General features: G+C 43.3%; 1 protein-coding gene across 24 annotated transcripts in view; it reads left to right on the forward strand.

Moving 5' to 3' along the window:
- Positions 1-21149, forward strand: part of TLK2 (tousled like kinase 2) — a 156320-nt gene extending 135171 nt beyond the window's left edge. For all 24 annotated transcript variants that reach the window (XM_063629311.1, XM_063629307.1, XM_063629313.1 and 21 more), the window contains 6 exons: positions 3942-4031; positions 8023-8192; positions 9402-9540; positions 13464-13575; positions 15387-15494; positions 19875-21149. In XM_063629311.1, the coding sequence (XP_063485381.1) occupies positions 3942-4031; positions 8023-8192; positions 9402-9540; positions 13464-13575; positions 15387-15494; positions 19875-20048 (793 nt within the window). In that variant the 3' untranslated portion in view covers positions 20049-21149. The remainder of the gene's footprint in view (positions 1-3941; positions 4032-8022; positions 8193-9401; positions 9541-13463; positions 13576-15386; positions 15495-19874) is intronic.
- The last annotated feature ends 5231 nt before the right edge of the window (positions 21150-26380 follow it).

Genomic DNA, 26380 nt, shown 5'->3' on the forward strand with positions numbered 1-26380 from the left:
TGTAGGCCAGTGGTTTCCAACCTTTTTGGCACCAGCGACCAGTTTTGTGGAAGACAGTTTTTCCATGGACCAGGGACAGGGGGAGATGGTTTCAGGATGATTCAAGCGCATTACATTTATTGTGTACTTTATTTCTATTAGTATTACATTGTAGTATATACTGAATTAATTACACAGCTTACCATAATGTAGAATCAGTGGGAGCCCTGAGCTTGCTTTCCTGCAGTTAAACGGTCCCATCTGGTGGTCATGGGAGACAGTGACAGATCATCAGTCATTAGGTTCTCATAAGGAGCACACAACTTAGATCCCTGGCGTGCACAGTTCACAGTAGGGTTTGCACTCCTATGAGAATCTATGCCACTGCTGATCTGACAGGATGTGGAGCTCAGGCGGTCATGCGAGCTATGGGGAGCAGCTGTAAACACAGATGAAGCTTCGCTCACTCACCCACTGCTCACCTCCTGCTGTCTGGCCCAGTTCCTAACAAGGCACGGACCTGTACTGGGTTGGGGACCCATGCTATAGGCAATTGTGTTACTAATTGTGTATCTAAGCATATCTAAGCATAGAAAAGGTACAGTAAATATACAGTATAAAAATGATACAACTGTACCATTAATAGAATTTGCAAAACTGGAAGTTGCTCTGGGTGAGTCAGAGTCTAGGATACTGTTGTACACTACTGTAGACTTTATAAACATTGTACACAGAGGCTACACTACATTTATTAAAAAATTTTTCTTCAAGTATAAATTAACCTTCACTTACTATAACCTTTTTGCTGTAGAAACTGCCTTTTTTTAAACTTTTTGACTCTCATAACACTTAGCTTAAAAAAATCACATTGTATGGTTGTATGAAAATATTTTCTTTCCTTGTATCCTTATTCTATAAGCTTTTTTCTATTAAAATGTTTTAAAATTTTAAAACATTTTTTGTTAAGAACTAAGGCACACACTCATTAGCCTAGGCTTGCACAGGGTCAGGACCATCAATATCGCTTTCTTCCATCTCCATCTTGTCCCACTGGAAGCTCTTCAGGGACAATAACATGCATGAAGCTTTATCCCCTATGATAACAATGCCTTCTCCTGGGATACCCCCTGAAGGACCCACCTGAGGCCATTTTATAGTTAATTTTTTTAATAAGTAGAAGTGGTATACTCTAAAATTTTTTTTTATTTTTTTGAGATGGATTCTTGCTCTGTCGCCCAGGCTGGAGTGCAGTGGTGTTAGCTCACTTCAACCTCTGCCTCCTGGGTTCAAGCTTCTCTCCTGCCCCAGCCTCCCAAGTAGCTGGGATTACAGGTGCACACCACCGTTCCCTGCTGCTTTTTGTAAATTTAGTAGAGATGCAGTTTCTCCGTAGTGGCCAGGCTGGCCTCAAACTCCTGACCTCAAGTGATCCACCTGCCTCGGCCTCCCAAAGTGCTGGGATTACAGCCGTTAGCCACCGCCCCTGGTCTCTAAAATTTAAATAATTAAAAAGTACAGTGCAGGCCAGGTGCCGTGGCTCATGCCTGTAATCCTAGCACTTTGGGAGGCCAAGGCGGGCAGATCACTTGAAGTCAGGAGTTCAAGGTCAACCTGGCCAACATGGCGAAACCCCCTCTCTACTAAAAATACAAAAATTAGCTGGGCGTGCTGGTATGTGCCTGTAATCCTAGCTAGTTGGGAGGCTGAGGCAGGAGAATGGCTTGAACCTGGAAGGCAAAGGCCACAGTGAGCTGTGATCGTGCCACTGCACTCCAGCCTTGGCAACAAAGCAAGACTCCATCTCAAAAACAAACAAAAAAAGTGCGGTACAGTAAGCCCTCACTTAATAGCAGTGATAGGTTCTTGGAAACTGCAACTTTAAGGGAAACAAGGTGTAACAAAACCAATTTTACCATAGGCTAATTGACATAAACAAGAGTTAAGTTCCTGTGGCATATTCCTGGTCACAAAAACATTACCCAGCTTCTAAATAAAGACTAAAACACTTCTAATACTAAACGTTGAAATATATATGAGCTTTATATACATTTAAGAAAGATTAATAGAAACAAGGTAACATTTACCTACTCATTCCCCACTCAGGGTTGAGGGTGGCCAGAGCCTATATCAGCAGCTCAGGGGCAAGGTGGGAGCCACCCTAGACAGGATGCTGTCCCATTGCAGGGCGGGTGCATACACACACACACACACACACACACACAGACTGGGACCATGTGGGTATGCCAGTGAACCCAACACATGTGCCTTTGGGATGTGGGAGGAAAGCAGAACAACCTGAGAAAACCCACCCAGATAGGGGAAGGACACACAGACTCCACATGGACAGTGGTGCCGACCAGGAATTGATTTTTTTTTTTTTTTTTTGAGACGGAATCTAACTTTATCACCCAGGCTAGAGTGCCATGGCGCAGTCTCGCCTCACTGCAACCTCTGCCTCCCAGGTTCAAGTGATTCTCCTTCTTCAGCCTCTTGAGTAGTGGGGATTACAGGTGGCCACCACCACGGCCTGCTATTTTTTTTATTTTTAGTAGAGATGGGGGTTTCACCATGTTGGGTCAGGCTGGTCTCGAACTCCTGACCTCAGGTGATCCACCCGCCTTGGCCTCCCAAAGTCCTGGGATTACAGGTGTGAGCCACCATGCCTAGCCTTTTTTTTTTTTTTTAATCAGCATTATAACAAAATGTTAATTTAAGGGCCTGCTGTATAGTAAATACATAAACCAATAATGTATTCATTTATTATCATTATCAAGTGTTATATACTGTAGATAATTGTATGTGCTAGAATTTAATATGGCTGGCAGCACAGTAGGTTTGTTTACACCAGCATCACCACAAGCACGAGTAATGCATTGTGTGGTGACATCATGACTGCTGGGTCACCAGGTGATAGGAATTTTTCAGCTCTGTTGTACTTTTTTTTTTTTTTCCTTCCTCAGTTCATGGGAAGCTCTGTTATACTCTATGGGACCCCTGTCGTATATGTGGCTTAGCATTATTGACCGAAGGGTTGTTATGCAGTGGATGACTGTATCAAATTTGCCATTCTAAGAAAACTGGGGTTCCATAATTTCACACTTCGTAGTTGATTAGAATAAAGTAAAGCTAATAGCACTTAAATTATTTTTGTAAGAAGGATTTAAAAACAAAAAATACGAAGTACTGCTAATTGATTTATGTAACAGATAATCTTTTAACCTAAGGGGTTTACATGCTAAAAATGACCCCTTTGATGTTACCCCAGCATATATACATTTACAGATACGATGTATCAGCTTTAGAGGAGGGTGGAAAATAACCGTCCTTGTTATTTTAAAATCTATGATACTTGAGTATAAGTGGAAAAGAGGTGTGATTATCGTAGAATGAACTTGAAAGGGATGAAAAGGGTTGACATCCATTCACTTAACAAATATTTGAGCACCTATTATTTTATTTTGTTTTATTTTTGGAGATGGAGTCTCGCTTTGTCGCCAGGCCGGAGTGCAGTAGCGCGACCTCAGCTCACTGCAACCTCCAACTCCTGGGTTCAAGTGACTCTCCTGCTTCAGCCTCCCAAGTAGCTGGGACCACAGGCACGCACCACTATGCCCAGCTAAGTTTTGTATTTTTAGTAGAGACGGGGTTTCACCATATTGGCCAGGATGGTCTCCATCTCTAGACCTCGTGATCTACCTGCCTCGGCCTCCCAAAGTGCTGGGATTATAGGCGTGAGCCACTGCGCCCAGCCAGAGCACCTAATATTTTCTCAATGGCTTGGTAGATTCCAGTGGAGAAAATAGGATGAGCAAAGAGAAAAGTCAGATGAGGGACCAGATGGACCTGAATGGAATTAACATGTGGAGACAATAGAGAAATGATTGAATATTTAGGAAGATCTTTGAAGAGTTCTAAAAGGCAGGCCAACATACCTTCTTGTTAATTTTCCCTTTTGTTTACAGGCATGCATGTAGGGAATACCGGATTCATAAAGAACTGGATCATCCCAGAATAGTTAAGCTGTATGATTACTTTTCACTGGATACTGACTCGTAAGTGCTGTGCCGTTTTACCTTAACAGTTAATTATTTTCTTGCAATGTCGATTGTTCATGGAATAGAGCTGAACTCTGGGTCCAGGACATACCCTCTGAGGGAACCAAATATATTAATTTGTGGACAAATGATCAAACATAAATTCAGATTTGGATCAGCAAGAAACCTCTAGGCCAAAGGACATGTGCACTTGCATGCCAGTAAATGTTTAACAGCCAGCTTGGTATGAAGAGAGACAGGGCTGATTTATAGTGTTTGCCAGTTTCTATGGTGTAGATATTCCTCCTGTGTCCAATTTTGATGTACCACCTGTTTTTGTTTTTTTTTTAAACATCTTAATTATAATTCACATACTGTATGATTCACACATGTAAAATATACAGTTTAGTGGTTTGTAGCATATTCATAGATACATGCAACCACCAGAGCCAATTTTAGAATTTTTTCACCACCTCAAAAGAAACCCCATCATACGTTTTACTACTATTCATCTATTCCACCATTCCATCCCTCTGCCCTAGCCCTAATCTGTCTGTTTTATCTCTATAGATTTCCTATTCTGGACCCTCATATGCATGGAATCATATAGTATGTGGACTTTTATTACTGGCTTCTTTCACTTAGCATGGTGTTATCAAGTTTCATCCTTGTAGCATGTGTCAGTACTTCATTCCTTTTTATGGCAAAATAATATTCCATCGTGTGGATATACCACATTTTGCTTATAATGGTTTGATAACCAGCTCACAAAATTCTTGAAAATTTAAGTCAGCTCTTGGAAACTGGCATGAGTTGGTGCCAGCATGCCACTGACGTGCACTAGTGAGTGTAGACTGTTCAAGAGAGTTTCTGCTCACCCCAGAGACTCTTATGAACATTGACAGACCTTTTTAAAAAGTACTGGCCATGTGATTTTATCCTAGACTGAGATAAGAAATGTGGCACTAATGAAGACAAGGCTCAGTGCTACATGTTGAAATACAGGCTCATAGGCTTATAGGATGTTAGAATAGGAAGGGATCTCAGAGTCCAGCCTTTTCATTTTATAGATGGATTTTGAGGACCAGAGAAGTTAAATAACTTGTCTGAGATAGTTAATAATTGTGGGCATTGCTATATTTTGTTACTTGGTATAGGTAAGCTCCTGTGCCTCTGGGTTTATCCAGCAGTTTAGCTGGTTATATCTCAGCATTTGGAAATGTTTCTCTGTAGAAGTCTGAACTGAATCAGAATATACCCTAGATCTAGACTTCAGGTTCCCTCAGCCTCCCAGGATAACTCTAGGAGTTTTGGTCTGTTCTAGCCAACAGTCTCAGAGATGGCTGTGCAGACAGCTGCCTCACATTTAGAAATAACCCCAAAGAGGACTATAATTCCCTTTGGAAACATGACCTGGGCCATTCTCTCAGGGATTTCTTCTTCTCATTTGGGTAGCCCTGGCACTGAGCTTAGCCATGTGTGTTTCACATGGAGTGGAATTTTTTAAAAAAGATCTAGTTAGAGGGCAGGATTGGGAAACAAGGGGCAGGGCATGGCATTACTGTTTTGCTTTGAGTAAATTGCTTGACTACTAGGTAGACCACCCCTGTCTGAACTATTAAGTTCAAGAACTATTTCAAAGATAAATATTAGGCTCAAATTATTTGCTGTTTTGAATTGTATACACACTTTTAACTAATGTGAGAAATTGAGTTGGTTCTATACTATTCTTGAGTTGATTACTTTGTTCTTCCTATTGTATGTATGATGAATTTTCACCAAAAATAAGTCCGACCATGATTTTTAGAACATCTTCTCAGAATTGTTTGGGTATTAAAAGTGAGGCTTTATTTTCTTTTCTTTCTTTTTTTTTTTGGTTGTTTTCCTTTTTTTTGAGATGGAGTCTCACTCTGTTGCCCAGGCTGGAGTGCAGTGGTGTGATCTTGGCTCACTGCAACCTCCACCTCCCAGGTTCAAGCGATTCTCCTACCTCAGCCTCCCACGTAGCTAGGATTACAGATGCACACCACCATGCCTGGCTAATTTTTGTATTTTTAGTAGAGACAGCGTTTCACCGTGCTGGGCAGGCTGGTCTTGAACTCCTGACTTTGTGATCCGCCCGCCTGGGCCTCCCAAAGTCCTGGGATTACAGGCATGAACCACTGCGCCCGGCTGAAAGTGAGGCTTTATTTTCAACTTGCATTTGGGTCAAAGAATCATTCCATTGAGCATGAGTCTATATTTCAGATTTCAGAATCTCAGATCAGAGGAATCTATAAATTTCAGACATTTCTTTTATTAATTTTATTTTATTTGAGATGGAACCTTGCTCTGTTGCCCAGGCAGTAGTGCAGTGGCATGATCTTGGCTCACTGCAACCTCCACCTCATGGGTTCAAGCAATTCTCCTGCCTCAGCCTCCCAAGTAGCTGGGATTACAGGCATGCACCACCATACCTGGCCAATTTTTTGTATTTTTAGTAGAGACAGAGTTTCACTATGTTGGCCAGGCTGGTCTCAAACTCCTGGCCTCAAGTGATCCACCCATCTCTGCCTCCCAAATTGCTGGGATTACAGCAGACATTTGTTTTCAAATAGCGTGCTAGCATGCCCTGCTGTGTTTCGTAAGATACATAAGATATTGTTCAGTTTGTGGAGTCCACAGGACCATGTGTGTCCATATTCAATTGCAGTGCTTCATGAAGGCCTCAAATTGCTCAGTGGCCCATAGCGCTAGTCCTGAGCCTGTTTGCTCTCAGTTCTGTTCCTCGCTCTTTTACTGCTCTGTATCTTCGGGGGGGGGTTAGCCCTTGTAGGCTGTGTTTATCAGGCGCATGTGTCCATTGGTGTCCTGCTGGTTTCAGCCAATGGGAAGGCAGAAATGGGAGGGGTCTCCACCTCCTCTCCCTCCCCGCAATTCTACTTTCTCCTGATGACCCTGGGTTCTGGTTTCACCATCTCCTCCCTTCTGGCCTGCTTGCCTGAGGGTGCTAATGGCTTCCTCCTGTAGATGATCTCTAGGGTGCCTCACTGACCAGTTTGTCTTCTCAGCTCTTCCATCATCTGTGTGATCAGTTCCCTGAATTAAAGTCTCGTTGTTTTAAATGTTCAGGTGGTTTTTTTTTTCCAGGCTAAACCCTGACTGATACACCCACATTGTCACAACTTAGAATACTTCAAAACGTATTCATCCCTCAAGGATATTCAAACAGTTCAGGACACCTTACTTCAGAGTATAATGCCTTGGAAGTTAGACACATGACCGGTGATGCCACCAATGGCATATGGTTTTATGTTTGGGTCTGTATGACATATTGACATAAGGGAAGGAAAGAGAACCCACATACATTTGTTAGGACCATAGATACTATACTTTACAAGCTCTTTTACACCTTGTGTTTAAGAGAAATTGTAGTGCAGTATTGTGCCAAACTGTCAGAAGACATAGTATGCAGTCAGTTTTTGGGACGTGGGCAAACTCTAGATTTTTCCTCATCGCCAGCACTCAGGGTTATATAAAATGTTTGCAGTGCGAATTGTGTACCTAGCCGAAATTGCACCACTGCACTCTAGCTAGGCAGCAGAGTGAGACGGAGTCTCAAAAAAAAAAAAAAAAGAGAATTGTGTACTTGATCACATTCTGGTTGTTTAGACATGGATGTGTGGCATGGGTGTGTAAAGGAGCCCCTTCCAAGAAGATACCTAGCTTAAATACATTATAGTTCTTATCAGTATTGTTATAGTCTAGACTCAAGAAGAGATCTGCCATGGGTGAACTTGAGCACAACAGATTCCAACATTGAGGGTGTGGAGACTCTTCAAGAGAATAAGCAGTTTCTTACTAGAAACCCCTCAGCTAATACTGAATAAACAATTGAAGAGTATTTTAAGGAACAAAGAAGAAAGGAGTGAGAAGCTGATGACCTGAAGTTTTCACGTGGGACTGATTTAGGTAGTCTTAATCTGCTTGCTCTTATTCCATGGTTAAATGTTGGTTTATTTGTTTTTAGGTTTTGTACAGTATTAGAATACTGTGAGGGAAATGATCTGGACTTCTACCTGAAACAGCACAAATTAATGTCGGAGAAAGAGGCCCGGTCCATTATCATGCAGATTGTGAATGCTTTAAAGTACTTAAATGAAATAAAACCTCCCATCATACACTATGACCTCAAACCAGGTATGTCTAACTTTTAGAAGACAGTATTAGTGGGTTTTCTTTGGTCTTATAAGTGACTTTTAATTTGATAAAGTTAGAGAATTTCACTGCAGCCAAGAAAGGCTAATAACATCTGACTTTTGATTGCCTGGGTAGGTGTGGGAAAAAAGAGTCCTAGCCAAGCAGCACTGGGTTTAGGAGGGTGTGTTGCATTAAATACTCTGGAGAAACAATACCTTTATCTTTGGAGCAGTTCATGATGTCTCGTTAAGAAAGAATGTTCCAGCAAGTTCAGTTTTGTTTTTTTCCCATGACTCATACTACATAACAGTCCCTCTGCTTCAGGTCTCTTTGATAAGAGCCCCCAAATTAATAACTTATTTTTACTTCTATGCATCCCATTTCAATAAATTTCAAGCAGAATTTTTCATCTTTTTGTATGGTTATTATCTAGCTTTGATGGTCATCGGCAAAGAGTACAGGGCAGCTAGAGTCCTTACCTCTATTTTTTATTGTTATCTTCAGCTGTGTTTTAGAAATCTGCATAGTTCTATAGAGAACTCTAACAGCTTAGCTCGGGCATTAGGAAGATGGTCCACATTTACCTTCTGGTGTTGCAAAATTGTAAACTTTGCTTTACTCTTCTGGTAGGTGCATATTGCGTCTCATTGACTATTCTCTAATGTTCTAATACAGTTCAGATGACTAAAACATTAATTATGATGAAGAAATTTTTTAAACGATGACTATTTTGTGAATGAATTTTCCATAACTGAATTCAACACTTTTCTGCAATGGGAGCTGTAGGCGGTGCTGTGGTGCTAGCTTTGGTTTCCTTACATGTTTTCTTTGATTCCTCCTCCACACCCCAAGTGCTGTTCTAAACAAGGTAGTTTAGAGATCCTCACTGAAAGTTCAGATGAAAGTTTCCCATCAGTTTTGACCAAGTGAACAAGGATATTTTACTTTGGCCAGTTATTTTTATTTCCAGAGCTCATCATAGTGATGGTTTTGGCACATTAAGCAGGTGATTCTTGGAAAATAGAAGTTTCAGCAGATGCTGAGGACTCTCCCTGAGTATCCAGAGTCCAGATTGCTTGATTCCCAGGATTTGGATGTTTGCTTTTGCAAGAGTTTGAGTTCAGTTGTCCCCTTCTTATCTGCTATTACTTTGGGTTTTTCTCTTAATCAGTAAGTCTCTGCTTATTCATGAAGGTTTTTATTTTTTAGGTAATATTCTTTTAGTAAATGGTACAGCGTGTGGAGAGATAAAAATTACAGATTTTGGTCTTTCGAAGATCATGGATGATGATAGCTACAATTCAGTGGATGGCATGGAGCTAACATCACAAGGTGCTGGTACTTATTGGTAGGTATCCAGGAGCTCTGCCAGGTTGGCTATAGAGATGTGGCTCTGCTATGCTGAAGTGTTGATAATGAATTAATTGCTGTGTGCTATCTGCTAGGCAAAAATGCCATAAACCAAAGCAGACTTTCTCCCCAAATCATTACTATCTTTTCAGCAGTTTGACTCTTGGTATTTACATTAATTTGTCTCAATTTTTCTTTCCTTTCTTGGAAACCCTTAAGAAGGAGAGCTTATATGTGTCCAGGTATTTGAAATGTATGTTTTTTGTACAGAGTTGGCCTTGCAAGTCAGTAGAGAACAAGGTTGCTCATGTGGTGTATATAAAGAATGGCCCCAAAATCTTTCCGTCCAAATACAGGTCTCTCTTCATGGATTAAGGGGATAAGGGATTTGTCTCAAGAGTTGCCTGAGGATGTTGGACTGTAGGGAGTTACGAAGATCAGGATGAAACATAACTATAGCGTGTATGAAATCTATCCAGGAAAAAATGACCACAATTTACCAGAAGTTTATCCATGTCTGTTAGCCATGATCTAAAAGTTTTTGAGGCACATTTCTTCACATCTCTTGTCACCTGTCTTCCCCTAGCCACCCCCACCCAAGCTACCTCTGCCTGCCAGTTTTATGCTTCTATTTCTGCCTACTATTACATTTGGCCATTAGAACCATAAAAGATACCTGAAACTCAGGCCTTTAACTCTATGGTTGTAAAAGTGTGTTAATAAAGCTTCCTCTTCCATTTTGAGGTGGTCACACAAGCCACATATTGGTGTATATAAAGAATGGCCCCCAATTTTTTTTTAGTCCAAATGCAAGTCTCTCTTCATGGCTTAATGGGATGAGGGATTTGCTTCAAGAGTTGCAAGAGAAGGCTCTGTAGCACCAACGGAGGGGCAACACATGTTATTTGTACCCTAGGGAAGGTGGTCAAATCACTTTATCTTTGGAACTGGAGGGTCCTAGGCCTTAGCAGAGAGTACTGACTGTCTGGAATCAAAGGTAGAAGAGGAAGCAGAGGGACATGGCTTTCACAACACACAGCATCAACCCTGTGCTCATCGTGAAGCCTGCCAATAACACCATGGACACAATGCCCCGGTTTCTGCTGCTCCTTACTGCTTGTGGAAATGGTACCTATAGTAACAAGTCAGTCCCTAAATTAAAACTTTGAAATTATAGATTTAAAATAGAAGCTACATTTACAGTGTTTATTCACTATGGTGGTTATTGTGGGCTAGTGTTCCTGTCACTAAGTGATACAAAAATATCTGCTGCTGAAAATTCTGGAAACAGGTCTATACCTCTGCTATATAAATTCACTGGAATTTGGATTTGAGCTTTGTGTTTGATCATTTTTTTTTTAAGGCACAGTTTTTTCGCATTTAAAATAGTTACTGCTGTAGTTGCTTACCTACAAAAATTCAGTGATTAGAATTTAAATAAAAATTATGTGATGCTAGGGATTTTGCTTCAAAGTAGTCTGTTGGGAGAAATGGTAGAGATTGGCCACATGTTGATAATTCTTGAAGCTGGATGGTGCTTACTTAGGGGGTCATTTTACTGTTCGATTATAGTTGAGATTTTTAATAATCTAAGACAGGGCTTCTGAGAAGATTAAGTGTTACAGGTTTCTATGAAGGTTTGAAGAGTCTCCAAATTGGTAGAAATATTCTCGTAATCACTATCCTCAGTATGTCAGATAAAAATAATCCTGAAGGGTATAACAAATTATAAGTAACAATTTGCAGTATTTACTGGTTACAGAATTCTTCTATGTTGAATACTTCTTTTATTTATTTATTTATTTATTTATTTATTTATTTATTTGAGATGGAGTTTCGCTCTTGTTGCCCGGGCTGGAGTGCAATGGTGTGATCTCAACTCACTGCAGCCTCCGCCTCCCGAGTTCAAGCGATTCTCCTGCCTCAGCCTCCCAAGTAACTGGGTTTACCGGCACCCGCCACCACGTCCAGCTAATTTTTTTGTATTTTTAGTTGAGACGGTGTTTCACCATGTTGGCCAGGCTGGTCTTGAACTCCTGACGTCAGGTGATCCACCCGCCTCAACCTCCCAAAGTGCTGGGAATATAGGCGTGAGCCACCACGCCTGGCTGAATACTTACTTTAAAGAAGTGACCCATAGACTATGCCGTGAGAATAATTGTTTTTTTGTATGGGGATTTTGATTGTGATGGAATATGCAACTATATATATATATTTTTTTTTGCACAGTTTAGTATCATAGAGCTGTCTTTTACTCTCCTCTCAAAATCCTTGATAGTAAGTTAGAATGCTTATTATTTTCAGTATTATTTGGATGAAGAATTAATTTCATTCACTTACAGGTGGAGAAACTGAAACCTAGAAAGGGATTTGCCAGACATGTACAATCAAGTGACAGGGCTTTTTATATTGTAAAAATCTTGCTAGCCGGGTGTGGTGGCTCATGCCTGTAATCCCAGCACTTTGGGAGGCCAAGGCGGGCGGATCATGAGGTCAAGAGATCGAGACCATCCTGGCCAACATGGTGAAACCCCATGTATACTAAAAATAATTAGCTGGGCGTGGTGGTGCACGCCTGTAATCCCAGCTATTCGGAGGTTGCAGTGAGCTGAGGTTGCACCACTGAACTCCAGCCTGGCAATGGAGCAAGACTCTGTCTCAAAAAAAAAAAAAAAAAAAAAAAAAATTTTGCTAACTTATTTTTCTGCATTCGGATGAGTTCAACAACTCCTATTCTTCCCTGCCACTGCCATAAAAAAGTTATAAATACATTTAAATGGTCATTTTAGAATTAAGGTTATACTTATTCAAGATCATATTTAAGTTATGTATATTAAAAAATCAAGAACTGGCCGGGTGCAGTGGCTTACGCCTGTAATCCCAGCACTTTGGGAGGCTGAGGCGGGCGGATCACGAGGTCAGGAGTTCAAGACTAGCCTGACCAACATGGAGAAACCCCATCTCTACTAAAAATACAAAATTAGCCGGGTGTGTTGGCACATGCCTGTAATCCCAGCTACTTGGGAGGCTGAGGCAGGAGAATCGCTTGAACCTGGGAGGCAGAGGTTGCAGTGAGCTGAGATCGCGAGTGAAGTGGGACTAGTGAGAATATTTACCACTCTCAGGAAATTGAGAACTGTATTTTGATGTCCTATAGGGACATTACTGCCTCTCTAAGTTAGAGTGTCTTTTCTTACTTTGAGATGGGGGTCTCACTCTGTTGCTGGAGTGCAGTGGCATGATCTTGTCTCATTGCAGTCAACTCCCCTAGGCTCAGGTGATCCTCCCACCTCAGCTTCCCAAGTAGCTGGAGCTACAGGGGTATGCTACCAGGCCCAGCTAATTTTTGTATTTTTAGTAGAGATAGGGTTTCGCCATGTTGCCCAGGCTGGTCTCGAATTCTTGAGTTCAAGCAATCTGCCGGCCTTGTCCTCCCAAAGTGCTGGGATTACCAAACCCCGCCTAGTGTGTCTTTTCATTGACTCTTCATATAGGTCTAAGTTGACTGTTAAAATTCACATATTTTGGCCAGGTGTGGTGGGTCACATCTATAATCTCAGCACTTTAGGAGGTCGAGGTGGGGGGATCACTTGAGTCCAGGAGTTTGAGACCAGCCTGGGCAACACAGTGAGACCCCACTGCTACAAATTTTTTTAAAAAACTACCCGGGCATGGTGGTGCCTGCCTTTAATCCCAGCTACTTGGGAGGCTGAGGTGGGGGAACCACCTGAGCTCGGGAGGTTGAGGCTGTAGTGAGCCATGATCATGCCACTGTACTCAGCCTGGGTGACAGAGCAAGACCCTGTCTCAAAAAAAAAAGATATTTCTGTTGTCAACAAGATATTTTATTTTGTCTTTTTGTACATGTCTTAAACTTATATGATCATTATTCTAATAATTTATATTTCTTCTTTGTCCCAGGTATTTACCACCAGAGTGTTTTGTGGTTGGGAAAGAACCACCAAAGATCTCAAATAAAGTTGATGTGTGGTCGGTGGGTGTGATCTTCTATCAGTGTCTTTATGGAAGGAAGGTAAGTTAGAAGGTTGATGGAGAAGCTTGATCTCTTTCTTGGGTAGCACACACACACAGTGCCTTGGTATGGATTAGTCTCTTGGAGTTAATTATTGGGTTATACAAAATAGAATCCTGAAAGGAGTGGTTTAAAGAAAATACAGACTTAATAATACAAGCCTTATTCGTAAGCAGAAATCCTCAACCCTAGGGCACCTAATGAGTTCTGCTGGGCTGTTAAAAACATGCACTTTTGCTGTTCTCAATTAGATCTGGAACATGTATTTATTCTGATAGTATGTATAGGGATTTACAAAAATCGTTTATTTATTAAAGTATACAATCTTCCCAAGAACCTGGGGGCCCCAAGAACCAAAACTCAAAATATCCCCAGAATCTTTATTGCCAGCCATCTCATTAGTTGAACCTATTATTAATGAAAGCGTGCTTTATATTTCTATACTGGGGAGATGGTGTCAGGACGTATTCATTGTTACCTCTGATCAAGGTGACATATTTCAACAAGTAGTAAACTACACCTAATGAATTGTCATATTTGTTTTTCCTTGTGAACATGCCTTATAAATGTATATATTAGGATCCATTTGTGTGTTTATGTTCCTGTTGCTGTTTTTGTGTGTTTGTATGTTTCAGTGTTTCCCAGTAGGCTCTGGGTATAAGCCAGATGGGAGTTCTGTGTCTCCTTTGAATTCTTAATATTTTGATTACATTCCCCAGACCAGGCTCTTAATTCAGATTATACCTTCCTCTTTAGCTTTTCCTTGGTCTTTCTTTTTTTTTTTTTTTTCTATCTCACCTCTCTAAAACAGGGAAACTATTCAGAGGTAGTAGGGTTAATTATTATTTACATTCCCTGACAATGTTGAATTGCTGCCAATAACAGTAGTAGAAATTATCTAGAAATAACTGTTTGAGAGAGATCTCAGTAGAACCAGTGTAAAGAGACTTGAGTTGAACTTGTTTTTAAGAGTTTTTTAGAAAATGGCAGCTCGGTGGCCGGGCATGGTGGCTCACTCCTGTAATCCCAGCACTTTGGGAGGCTGAGGTGGGTGGATCACGAGGTCAGGAGATCGAGACCATCCTGACTAACATGGTGAAACCCCGTCGCTACTAAAATTACCAAAAAAAAAAAAAAAAAAAAAAATTAGCCGGGCGTGGTGGCGGGTGCCTGTAGTCCCAGCTACTCGGGAGGCTGAGGCAGGAGAATGGCATGAACCTGGGAAGCGGAGCTTTCACTGAGCTGAGATCGTGCCACTGTACTCCAGTCTGGGCAACAGAGCGAGACTCCGTCTCAAAAAAAAAAAAAAGACAAAGAAAATGGCAGCTTGGCATAGATGAAGCCATTAAGTAACCCCAACTCTTTCTTTTTCCCACTCTGTCCTTACCCCTCTTGGTTTTGACTTCCTTTCCTTCTCTTTTTCTGTTTCTTGAGTTGGCCTGAGGCACAGGTGTGTATTTCTTAGGGCCGCATGTATCCCTCAGAGCAGGTGAGGTTGCTGGGTCCTGCTCTAGATCTCCCTTTTCTCTGGTGTGAGCAAAGCTTAGCAGAGCGTTAGGATATAGGAGATGCTGCTTCTGGTCCCTACTCTGCTTTGACATGGTAGTTGAACTGTGAGCAAGTTACATACGCTCTGAGCTCTTACCCCCTTTATCTATAAAGTGAGAGAACTAGAGGGGATTGTCTCCAGAGTTCCTTGCAGCAATTCAAATTAGAAGATGTCTTATCCTTTTCCTTCCCTGTGGTATTGAATTGTTTTCTCTTTAATTTTCATCAGAGGCCCACCTTATTTGTTTGTTTTTATGTGACAGCCTTTTGGCCATAACCAGTCTCAGCAAGACATCCTACAAGAGAATACGATTCTTAAAGCTACTGAAGTACAGTTCCCGCCAAAGCCAGTAGTAACACCTGAAGCAAAGGTAAGTTTTGTTTGACCATTGGCCAACAGAGACGACTGCTTTGGTTTCTATATTATTTTTTTGGGTAATAGTGGATGGATTCTTCAGTGTGAAATTCAGCAGTTAATAAAAATATTAGGATAAGCATGAATTAATGTTCCTAAGAACACTTGACAGAAGAACATTGCTTATACCCTGACCACCCCATCCCCAGTTCCGGTAGAAGGAATGTTGATAGGTGGGTGTTTTAATCTGGAAAGGCTCCCTAGAGTCAGAAAGGGAGGGAGAGCAGACTCCAGTTGAGAGAGAACAGGTGTGTGGATGTCACGAAAGATACCCAACTTCATCTGTATTCAGGGATTATGATTAATTTGGGGAGCTAATGCCCATGTAGGAGAAATTATATAAGAGTACTAAGGCATTTGTATTAGTCTGTTCTCATGCTGCTAATAAAGATATACCCAAGACTGGGTAATTTATAAAGGAAACAGGTTTAATTGACTCAGCTCAGCATGGCTGGGGAGACCTTAGAAAACTTACAATCATGGCGGAAGGGGAAGCAAACACGTCCTTCTTTACATGGCAGCAGAAAGGAGAAGTGCCGAGCAAAGAGAGAAAAGCCCTTTATAAAACCAGCAGATCTCATAAGAACTCACTATCATGAGAACAGCATGGGGGTAACCACCCCCATGATTCAGTTACCTCCCACCAGGTCCCTCCCATGACATGGGATTATGGGAACTACAAGATGAGATTTGAGTGGGGACACAGCCAAACCATATCAACATTATAAGGTTAAATGTCAAGTGAATGGTAAGCAGTAAATTCTGTTGCAGTTGGTGAGGGAGTAAAAAACTCAGTGGGGCAAAGGAAACGTGGAATGGGAAGTGGTGAAAAGGAAGCTGTAAATAATCACTCATCCTTGCCACATCTGTAAACCAAGATTCTAGTAGCCAGCCTACTTTTTCCTTGCTATTTTATTTATCTCTATTTATTAACCAGTTCTACTTAGATGAATGGTAGCCAGTCCCATTGGGTGCTGTGGTCATTTAGCATTTTTAAGGTCAAAGTGAGCAGTTATAAGTCTTTTGTTGTTGTTGGTTTGAGACAGAGTCTCACTCTGTCACCCTGTCTGGAGTGCAGTGGCACTATCACGGCTCACCACAGCCTCGACCTCCCCAGGCTCAGGTGATCCTCCCACCTCTGCCTCCCAAGAAGCTGGGACTACAGGTGTGCACCACCACTCTTGGCTATTTTTTTGTATTTTTTGTAGACAAGAGGTTTCGCCATGTTGCCCAGGCTGATCCCGAACTCCTAGGCTCAAGCCATCCACCTGCCTCGGCCTCCAAAGTGCTAGAATTACAGGTGTGAGCCACTGTGCCCAGCCAGTTACCAGTCTAATCTCTTTTTTCGGTGTTTGATCTCTGCTGTTTCCTCACAGTGTACCTATGTGACATAGGTTAGGAAAGAGCCTCTTTTCCAAGTGGTTTAGCTGCCATGTCACAGGGTAAGAATGAACATCTTTAGCCGTTGTTTATAATTCCTGACTGATGGCTCCCTGTCCCTGTTGTTCAACAGTTTAAGTACTGCATAACCAAGAAATCAAATCTGCAAGGGAGAAGTCCCATAACACATCCCTAAGGCAAATGCTGATTTCCTGACTGTCCTGGGAGAGCTGGAGAGAGGCTCAGCTTTGAAGCCTGGTTAACCTAATTTTGGTGTCAGCTCTGCACTCAGTAGTAGCTGTGTAACTTTAGGCAAGTTAAACCTTTTAAGCTGCTTTTCCTTATCCATAAAAACAGAGAAAAAAAACATCTTCCTTAAAAGGTGTTTGTAGCTAGGTGCAGCGCTGTGCACCTGTAATGTGCTATGATCATACCTATGAATAGCCACTGCACTCCAGCCTCGGCAACACAGTGAGACCCTGTCTGGAAAAAAAAAAAAAAAAAAAAAAAGAAGGGTGGTTGTGAGGTTTAAGAGGACTGGTAGCACCTAACCCTTGGCAGATTCTCTAGCTAGCTGCTCTCACTACCCATGCCACAGCTGCCACCCAGAGTCGACACTGAGGGACTTGAATACGTTGTCTGGTAAATGTTTAATTCTCCTAATCTGTCAGGTTTTTCAAGACTATTTCTTTATATAACTTTTGTCAAATTTTCGTGTTTATTCAATAAATAGGTGAACAAATGTCTCCAAAACTTTAGAGTCTGTTAGATGAACTTGTTATGAAGAATACAGAAGTATCTCCAAATGTTTCCATGCATTATTTCCTGTGTCCCTGTTTCTCCAAATCCTACCCTGTTCTCTTCCTGTCCTCCCACAACAAATATTTATTAAATGCCTATGAAACACTAAGACAGAATTCCAGGTAGTGGAGATGGAACCGAATATGTAGCAGTGAACTCTGCAGACCAGTTCCCTACCCTTAAGGAGTTTATATTCCACTTATGAGGAAAACAATAAAACAAAAAGTGGATACATTTCAGATGGTGACACATGTTATGAAGAAATAAATCATAGTAGGGGGTTGAGGAGGTGGAAACCTGTTTTGATGGCATGGTTAGGGAAGGCTTCAAAGATGAAGTGACAGTTTGAGCAGTATCTTAAATGGTATGAAGGTGGGAGCCATGATTTGCAGGAGCCGTAGATCTGCGGGGGAAACCCTTTTAGCAGAGAGAAGCTCAGATGTGAGAATGAGCTTTTTGCAGGTCCACAGAGCAAATGGGAAGGTGGTAACAGAGGCAGGAGGGTGAGGGTAAGTGTGAGGGAAGGCAGTTGCAGGTTTTAATCAGGGCAACTGTGTGAGTTGATTGCTGTTTTAAGAGCTGACACTGGCAGCTACAGAGAAAATTCAAGGTAAATGAAGTTTACTTGGCTGAGTGCCGTGGCTCACACCTGTAATCCTATGGGAAGATGAGGTGGCAGGATTGCTTGAGGCCACAAGTTTGAGACCAGCTTGGGAAACATTGTGAGACCCATTTCTACAAAATATTTTAAAAGTATCTGGATAGAGTGGGGCATGCCTTTGGTCCTAGCTACTTGGGAGGCTGAGGTAGAGGATCACTTGAGCCCAGGAGTTTGAGGCTACAGTGAGCTATGATCATGCCCATGCACTCCAGCCTGGGTGACGGAACGAGATCTTGTCGCTAAAACAAGTTTTAAAAAACAGTTTGACCAGTATTTAAGCCAAGATAACCTGTTTAACTCCAATTCCTTGTCTTTCACCTAGAAAGGCTCATTTTTAAAGGCCAAGGATCATTATGTTCATTTCTATGAATTGTTTTTATCTTTCAAATGCTTTAACCAAGCCAGTACCTGTAAGTCTTTAATTTTGAAAAACCAGGATTGGCATTGTATTATTAATTTGTTTATCAAACATGGGGGAAAACCAAAAAATCAGTAGCTTGATTCATGTTGTAGATTTTGTTTCAAATCAACTTTGCTTTTTAGAGCAGTTTTAGGCTCATAGCAAAACTGAAAGTATAGAGTTCCCTTATACCTCCTGCTGTACCCACGCACAGCCTCTGCACCGACATCCCTGCCAGAGCAGTCCATTTGAGAGAGCCGATGAGCCTATCTGTGCCGACACATCACATCCTTGTCACCCTCATGTAAAATACCGAGTTTCTGTAATGATGTTTTAGATTTTTAGAAATTAATTTAGTTAAAATAGTTATATTGAAAGTGATTAAACAGAACTAGCTAAAAAAATAGGAAGAAAGCAAGCAGGAAAAGACAGATAATCTATATAAGGGCCTTTATGCTAAGACTTACAGAAACTAAAACTGCATAGCGTCCATATTGGTAGTGAACTGGAATTCCGTGTGCAACCCCACTCACTGCATTTTTGGGTCTACAGTGTTATTGCAGATGCAGGTCCTTTTCAGGTTTCCCCTTACGACATAGGGAAATAATTTTATAACCTGTGACACATCATAGTGTTAGTGGTTGTGTGTCTCCTGACACTTCATATGGTGATAGAATTTTCGCTTCCTCAGGAAGTTCACATGAGGCCATGGTTTGTAGATGGAGGACCATGAAGTTAGATCGTTCCCATCCAAACCAGTAAAGACAAAGAGAGATTTTTTTTTTTTTTCTGTTGGTCTTAGTGCTTTGGGGGCAGGAGTATTTAGAGGTTGTGCTTCCTTTTTCCTCCCTTCAGTAATGGCTCGGCCCTTTCTGTCTGAGAAGGGGTCGGTGGCAGCAGAGAGGTACTGCTGTTGGTGCTTCTCCTTCCCTTGTCTTCTTTGGGTCTGCCTGGCGATTTCTGGGGAAGGCCTTAAGCCCCTTCTCTTTAGGAGATACTTGCTCTGGGCCCTGGCAGCCGATAGAGAGCCTTAGGGTTCCCTCTGGGGGTGCCAAGACTGTCTGCCTCTGTCTTCAACAAACTCTCCTTTGCAGGCGTTTATTCGACGATGCTTGGCCTACCGAAAGGAGGACCGCATTGATGTCCAGCAGCTGGCCTGTGATCCCTACTTGTTGCCTCACATCCGAAAGTCAGTCTCTACGAGTAGCCCTGCTGGAGCTGCTATTGCATCAACCTCTGGGGCATCCAATAACAGTTCTTCTAATTGAGACCAACTCCAAGGCCACAAACTGTTCAACACACACAAAGTGGACAAATGGCATTCAGCAGCGGGTTTGGAACATAGCGAATCCGAATGGATCTGATGAAACCTGTACCAGGTGCTTTTATTTTCTTGCTTTTTTCCCATCCATAGAGCATGACAGCATCGATTCTCATTGAGGAGAAACCTTGGGCAGCTCTGGCCAGGCCTCGTAGGAAAAGGCCCCGCCCGAGGTTCCAGCGTCAACGGCCACTGTGTGTGGCTGCTCTGAGTGAGGAAAAAATTAAAAAGAAAAACTGGTTCCATGTACTGTGAACTTGAAAACATGCAGACTCAGGGGGGTCCCTGATGCAGTGCTTCAGATGAAGAATGTGGACTTGAAAATACAGACTGGGCTAGTCCAGTGTCTATATTTAAACTTGTTCTTTTCTTTTAATAAAGTTTAGGTAACATCTCCTGAAAAGCTTGTAGCACAAAGGCTCAGCTGGGGATGGTGTTTGACTTCGGAGGAAAACAGTTGCTATTGCCCGTTAAAGGCACTAGAGTTAGTGTTTTATCCCTAAATAATTTCAATTTTTAAAAACATGCAGCTTCCCTCTCCCCTTTTTTATTTTTGAAAGAATACATTTGGTCATAAAGTGAAACCTGTATTAGCAAGTACGTGGCAATGTTCATTCCAGTCAGATGCAGCTTTCTCCTCCATCTGGTCTCCTGTTTGCAATTGCTTCCCTCATCTCAGTAGGGAAAAAATTGAGTGGGAGTACTGAGATGTGTGGGTTTTTGCCATTGGACAAAGAATGAGGTTAGAAGACTGCAGCTTGGAGCCTCTCTAGGTTTTCAACTATTTCTTCACAATTTGAACACTTGACGGTTGTCCCTTTTAATTTATTTGAAGTGCTATTTTTTTAAATAAAGGTTCATCTGTCCATGCAGTCCTCTTGGATTCTCTGAATGTAGTAACTATGAAGCTATGCCAAAGGTAGGCAGAAAATGGGCTTGGGAGCCAGACACTCCAGGGATCAGTAGTTCCTACCCATAGTCTTTGTGTGCTTGCTAAATGGTGTACATTTCTTGTTAACCACGTTATTAAAACTTGATTAGCACATAAGCTTTCTTCTGTTAGATCTTTTGGCAGCAAACAACCTTCCCCCTAAGCCTCTGAATTTTGTGGGTGTGTGGTGGTGTGTGTCTGTGTGTGCATGTACACACACACTTTGTCTAGCTCACTTTAAAAGATTATCAAATGGAATTTTAAAAATAATCTGAAAAGAAATAGATATTTCAGGCCGGGCCTGGTGGCTTACACCTGTAATCCCAGCACTTTGGGAGGCTGAGGCGGGCAGATCACGAGGTCAGGAGTTCGAGACCAGTCTGGTCAACATGGTGAAACCCCATCTCTACCAAAAATACAAAAATTAGCCTGGCGTGGTGGCGTGCGCCTCTAGTCCCAGCTACCCGGGAGGCTGAGGCAGGAGAATTTCTGGAACCCAGGAGGTGGAGGTTGCAGTGAGCCGAGATGGCACCACTGTACTCCAGCCTGAGTGACAGAATGAGACTGTGTCTCAGAAAAAAAAAAAAAAAAAAAGGAGAAATAGGTGTTTAAAATACGAACATTCTTTTGGCACCAATTTTCTTTTTTAATTTGGTTGTTTCTGAGATGTACGATCAACTGAAGATGGAGCTGAAATGGGAGACGGGTGGCCCCACCGTGCCCTTGAAACAGCAGAGCACTCCTCAGTAGAGAGGGAGGGAGCCAGCGCCTGAACATGTGGTCGCCAGCTTGGAATGTTACTGACATATGTGGCGAGGGCTTAGCCAGAAATATTTAAAGATGTAGTATTCCGGCCTGTGAGTTGTCTGGGCAGGGAGGGGGAGTCAGAAAGGGTAGAGAGCTCTCACATAACTCATGACTCTAGTGTTCCTTTCACATGTGAACAGTGTCACTGATGACACATTTTCTAGATCCTTCGTTTGTTTTGTGGACCTGCCTCAGTCTCCTCAGTATCAGGTGATCTTAAGGGAAGATGGAGTGTTTCAAATTGGAGAGAAGTTCATGGGTAGGTATCATCCTGTGGAATTCTGAATGCAAGGACGTCAACCCCAGAGGCCTTGGTACCCCCAGCTTTCTAAAACTACTTTATTACAATTTATATGTCTATACACATGCACATATAAACGTGTGCATTTATGTATGTGTGTATAGTACCTTTTTTTAAAAAAAAATTTCCTTCAAGCTGCTAAGCAAAGGGTCTAACAGGTTGAGCACAGTGCTGAGAGGATGGTGTCTGCATAATGAAGACATGGATGAAGCGGAGACCGTGTTCAAACTCACTGAAAACAATGAATTCTATTCCTTTTTTTCTTCCTCTCCAATGATCTTGCAGTTGATTTGTTTTTTAATTTTTTAACATTTTTTTTAACGTTGAAAAAATGCTGCATCTTTCTTTAAGCCTTCCCAGTAACTTCCTGCCTCCTTTTTCCCCGTAGCTTTTAAGTGAAGCTACAGGATTTTATCTGTCAATCTGCCCTTTCTACCCTTATCCTATTGAAAGGATGCCCTCTTCCCTTGCTTTTGGTCTAGGGCCTGTTTGGAGCTAACTAGGCTTGGCTGAGTCTGGGCAAGACCTTCTTCCAAGGCATGGACAAGCCCCAGAGAACATGCAGAACGTTGACCTTTCCATTGACTGTCTTTCAAGCAGCCAGTGAAATCACTAAGTGGGGTTCTTCCATGACATATTTTGTTAATATGGGTTTCACTTTTTCCAAGAATAGTCCCTTGTTGCCACAATGTTGATTTACTTTACACAATGACAGTATGTATTAATTTGTAATTAAACCCATCCAGATTGTTTTAGCCTTTTCCCAATGGGGTGGGGGAGGGAAGGATATTAAAATAAGTTTTAAGAAGTAAATTTCCCAGCCTCTTGATTTGACTCTAGTTCTCTAGCTTCACACAGGGACCTGACCACCTAGGGTGTAGATTGGGAGAATCCTGGCAACAGGCTGAGTCTCGGGGCATTGCAGGCGTGGGAATGTGTTGATTCATGCAACACCTTTGGTACCTTCAAGTGTGCCAGGAATGATGCTTGTTGGTGGGAATACAGCAGTGAATAGGACAGGGAAGGCCTGGCAATCCAGGAGTCAGCAATCTGGGAGTAAGGGCCCAGGAGGGAAGGAACTGGACTCGTGCAGTGTGAGATGGGCAGGTTTAGATGGAGACTCACCAGGAAGAGCTGTATGTCCCCACTTCTGTGGCAGACCTGGACATGTCAGCTATCTAAAACAGGGTTCTATTTCCTTCCCTCCCTTCATCATTCTCATTGCCCAAGCTATCTGCCTCATTTCTTAAGGGAGAATCACAGAAAGGTTAAGAGCCTAGACTTTAAAATTAGGTCTGGGTTTAGACCCCACGTCTGCAAGCTTCAGGGATATCTCCTTGCACTGTGGGAGTAAGGAGTAGAGATAAGATATGTAAAGTGCCTGGCTTGCTCATAAGTGGGGAATCAAAAAATGTGGTTTAAAAAAAGATCACAAGATCTAGTAGTGGAACCCCAATTCACTAGTGTGAGCTTCAGAGCCTTCTACTCACCACATGCAGACCTTTGAAGAGACTGCCCCTTTGGCTTGAGGTTCAGTATCAACCTCTGTCTTACAAGGTCAGCAATCTCCTCTTCCCCTGGCTCCAAAACCTGCTTTTGGCTGAACCTGGGAGAAGCATCTCTATGGATGAAGGTGTCCAGCAGCGTCGGCATCACCCGGGAGCTTATAGAAATGCATACTCTCAGGTCCCACCCATTCCCACTGTGTCCAAAACGAAGGGGAGGCGCCTAACAGGCTGTTTCATCCTCCAGGTGTTGCTGATGCAGGCTCCAGTTTGAGAACACCGCTGTAGGCTACCTGACTCCCAGGCGGGATGAACACTGAAGGGTACCAGTCCTGCCAACCTGCCTGCCAGCCAGCTACTGCAATAAGGGCGGGGTCATTGGAGAGGGTGGCTATCAGGCCTCTTCCGAACTCACCCACTTGGAAGACAGGACTATTATTTTCTACATTGGGAAAAAACTCCAACGCTGTTGGCTGTCCGACAGCATATGATGTCATACATATGTTGCCTTTATGGGGAGCACCTGGAGGGCCCCTACAACATATCCCTTGCACAAATACCTAACAATACACTGAAGGAACATTCACTCCTTCGGGCGAAGCTTCTCACCCTTGGCCTTCTCTTAAAATATAAAACAACTATTTACAACATTTTCCTTTCACCTGAGGGGTCCAGGGCTGCAGGAGGAGCTGGCCAAGACCTGGGTCTGCTTATGAATCCACCCTGGCCCACTGGATGAGGGAGGGGTGAGGAGGGCCAGGGCTGGACTGCAGCTGTTTGGAAAGCTAGGAGAGAAGAGATCGCAGGAAGAGGAGGAGGGTTAAAGGGGCAGGGAGTGGCTAGGGACTCAGGTTGCTGTTGAGTTCTGTGGTTGGGTAGGGGGAACCTGCCAGAGGCTGGGAAAACAGGCAGGCCTGGGAGCAGGTCTGGGACCTGGTGGGGGCAGGGAATACAAGAGGGCTATTGTGCTGGGGGAGCCCAGCAGGGGTGTGAGACAGGCTGGAGTCAGCAAAGGGCTGTGTGTGTACACGTGTGAGGCGCTGGGCAGGAGACCCCGTGGTGAGGGGGTCATAGAGCAGCTGGCTAACTGACTTGACTCCTGGGTGTGGAGGGAAGTGCCCAGCTAGAGAGCTGTCCTATCCTCAGCCTTGCAAGCAGCCTGCAGCTGTGGTGGCCTCCCCATGTGCCATCCAAGCCTTTTCACCCAGAAAGCTGCGTGGAGAGGGAGCAGAGGTCAATAGCAGGGAGAAGGGGCTCTAGCACTTGTGCTTTGCAAACAAGTTTCTCGGCTGTGTTGCTTCACAACCTAGGCATATGCAAGGTAGGGGCAACTTGATGGTTTTTTTTCTTCTTTTCCTTTTGTTGTTGTTGTTGAGGCAGGCTCTTGTTATGTTGCCCAGGCTGGTGTTGAACTCCTGGACTCAAGTGATCCTTCCACCTCAGCCTTCTTAATTGCTGGGATTATAGGCATTGTGGCACTACGCCCAGCCACTCTGATTTTACATGTGGAAACTTAGGCCTAGAGAGGTTTGGTACGAGCAGTGGGTGGAACAGGAGTGACTGGGGAGGAAGGGCCTACAGGCTTGAACATTGGGTGAGGTGGATTCTATGAGCGCCATCTTTTGGGCAGAGGCTGTTGTGGGTAAGGGCTGCACTTCAGCTCCCCTCCCCCAGACTCCCTTCACTTTGTCCCTCCCCTGCCTCATGGCTTATGGCCCTCAGAAGAAATCTACTTGGAGACCCAGCCAGTGTGGGCAGCAGACTGGCTCTGCAGTCCTGGGCTGGAAGTGAACTTAGATGGGAAAATGGAGGCGTGGCTTCGCAGAATGTCAGTGCTGCCTGTTCCCTAAGCCCTCTCTGCTCCTTTCACGCTCATAGATTAGGAAGCCATAAGCCCGTCCTGCCCCTAGAGACTGCATCTTCCTCCTCCTGAGTGTCCTAATTGGGTAAGTGAGAATGGGACCCTCTGCCTTGGCTTCCTTAAGGTTGCTGTAAGGCATAAAGGGGTTGTGGGATAAAATAGAGAGTGAGGCTGGTGGCCACTTCCATGTCACAGTGGCCCCAGGAGAGATGTCCAGAGGACATAGATGTCCCCCTAGTGGGGGCCTTGGCTTGTCATAGTGTGAGACGTGAGCCCTTCTGCCTGGCTCACATGCCCTAAGAGCAGGGCTTGCCTCTGGGCAGCACATCCAGGAAGGCCTTGCTCCTTTGCATCTGCAACCCTCTCAACCCTCCCCACAACCTTCACACCAGTACCCCTCCTCCGGCATTCTCTGCCACATCAGCTGGACAAAGTGCCCAGCTTTGGCATCGTAGAACAAGGTAGTACAGCCCTGAGTGAGGACTGCGCTCACACCACAACTCCACAACTTGCTGTGTGACCTTGAGCCAGGCACTCCCACTCTTGAGCTACAACTGCCGCATCTATGAACTTCATGCATCCGCTCGGACACACCTGTTGGGCCCTTCTGTTAATGCACTGGGCCAGGATTTGTGGGTGATAAAAAGGCCCCTCATCTTGGCTCCTGCCTTAAGGAAGCTTACAGCTGAGAAGCTGAGTGGGAGCTGGGAGGTGGGGAGTTGTGTAAGAGGGAGATGAGACCCTGGGGATGGAGAGAGGGCACTGAGCTGGGCCTTGAGAGAGGAGCAGAGTTCACTAGGATGAGGAGGGGAACATAGCAGCAAAGGGTCCTTATAAGCTTCACAAACAATGTGTTTTGCTGCAGGGCCCCTGT

The sequence above is a fragment of the Symphalangus syndactylus genome, chromosome 20 (genome assembly GCF_028878055.3).
Source record: "Symphalangus syndactylus isolate Jambi chromosome 20, NHGRI_mSymSyn1-v2.1_pri, whole genome shotgun sequence".
In the NCBI taxonomy this organism is placed as follows: domain Eukaryota; kingdom Metazoa; phylum Chordata; class Mammalia; order Primates; family Hylobatidae; genus Symphalangus; species Symphalangus syndactylus.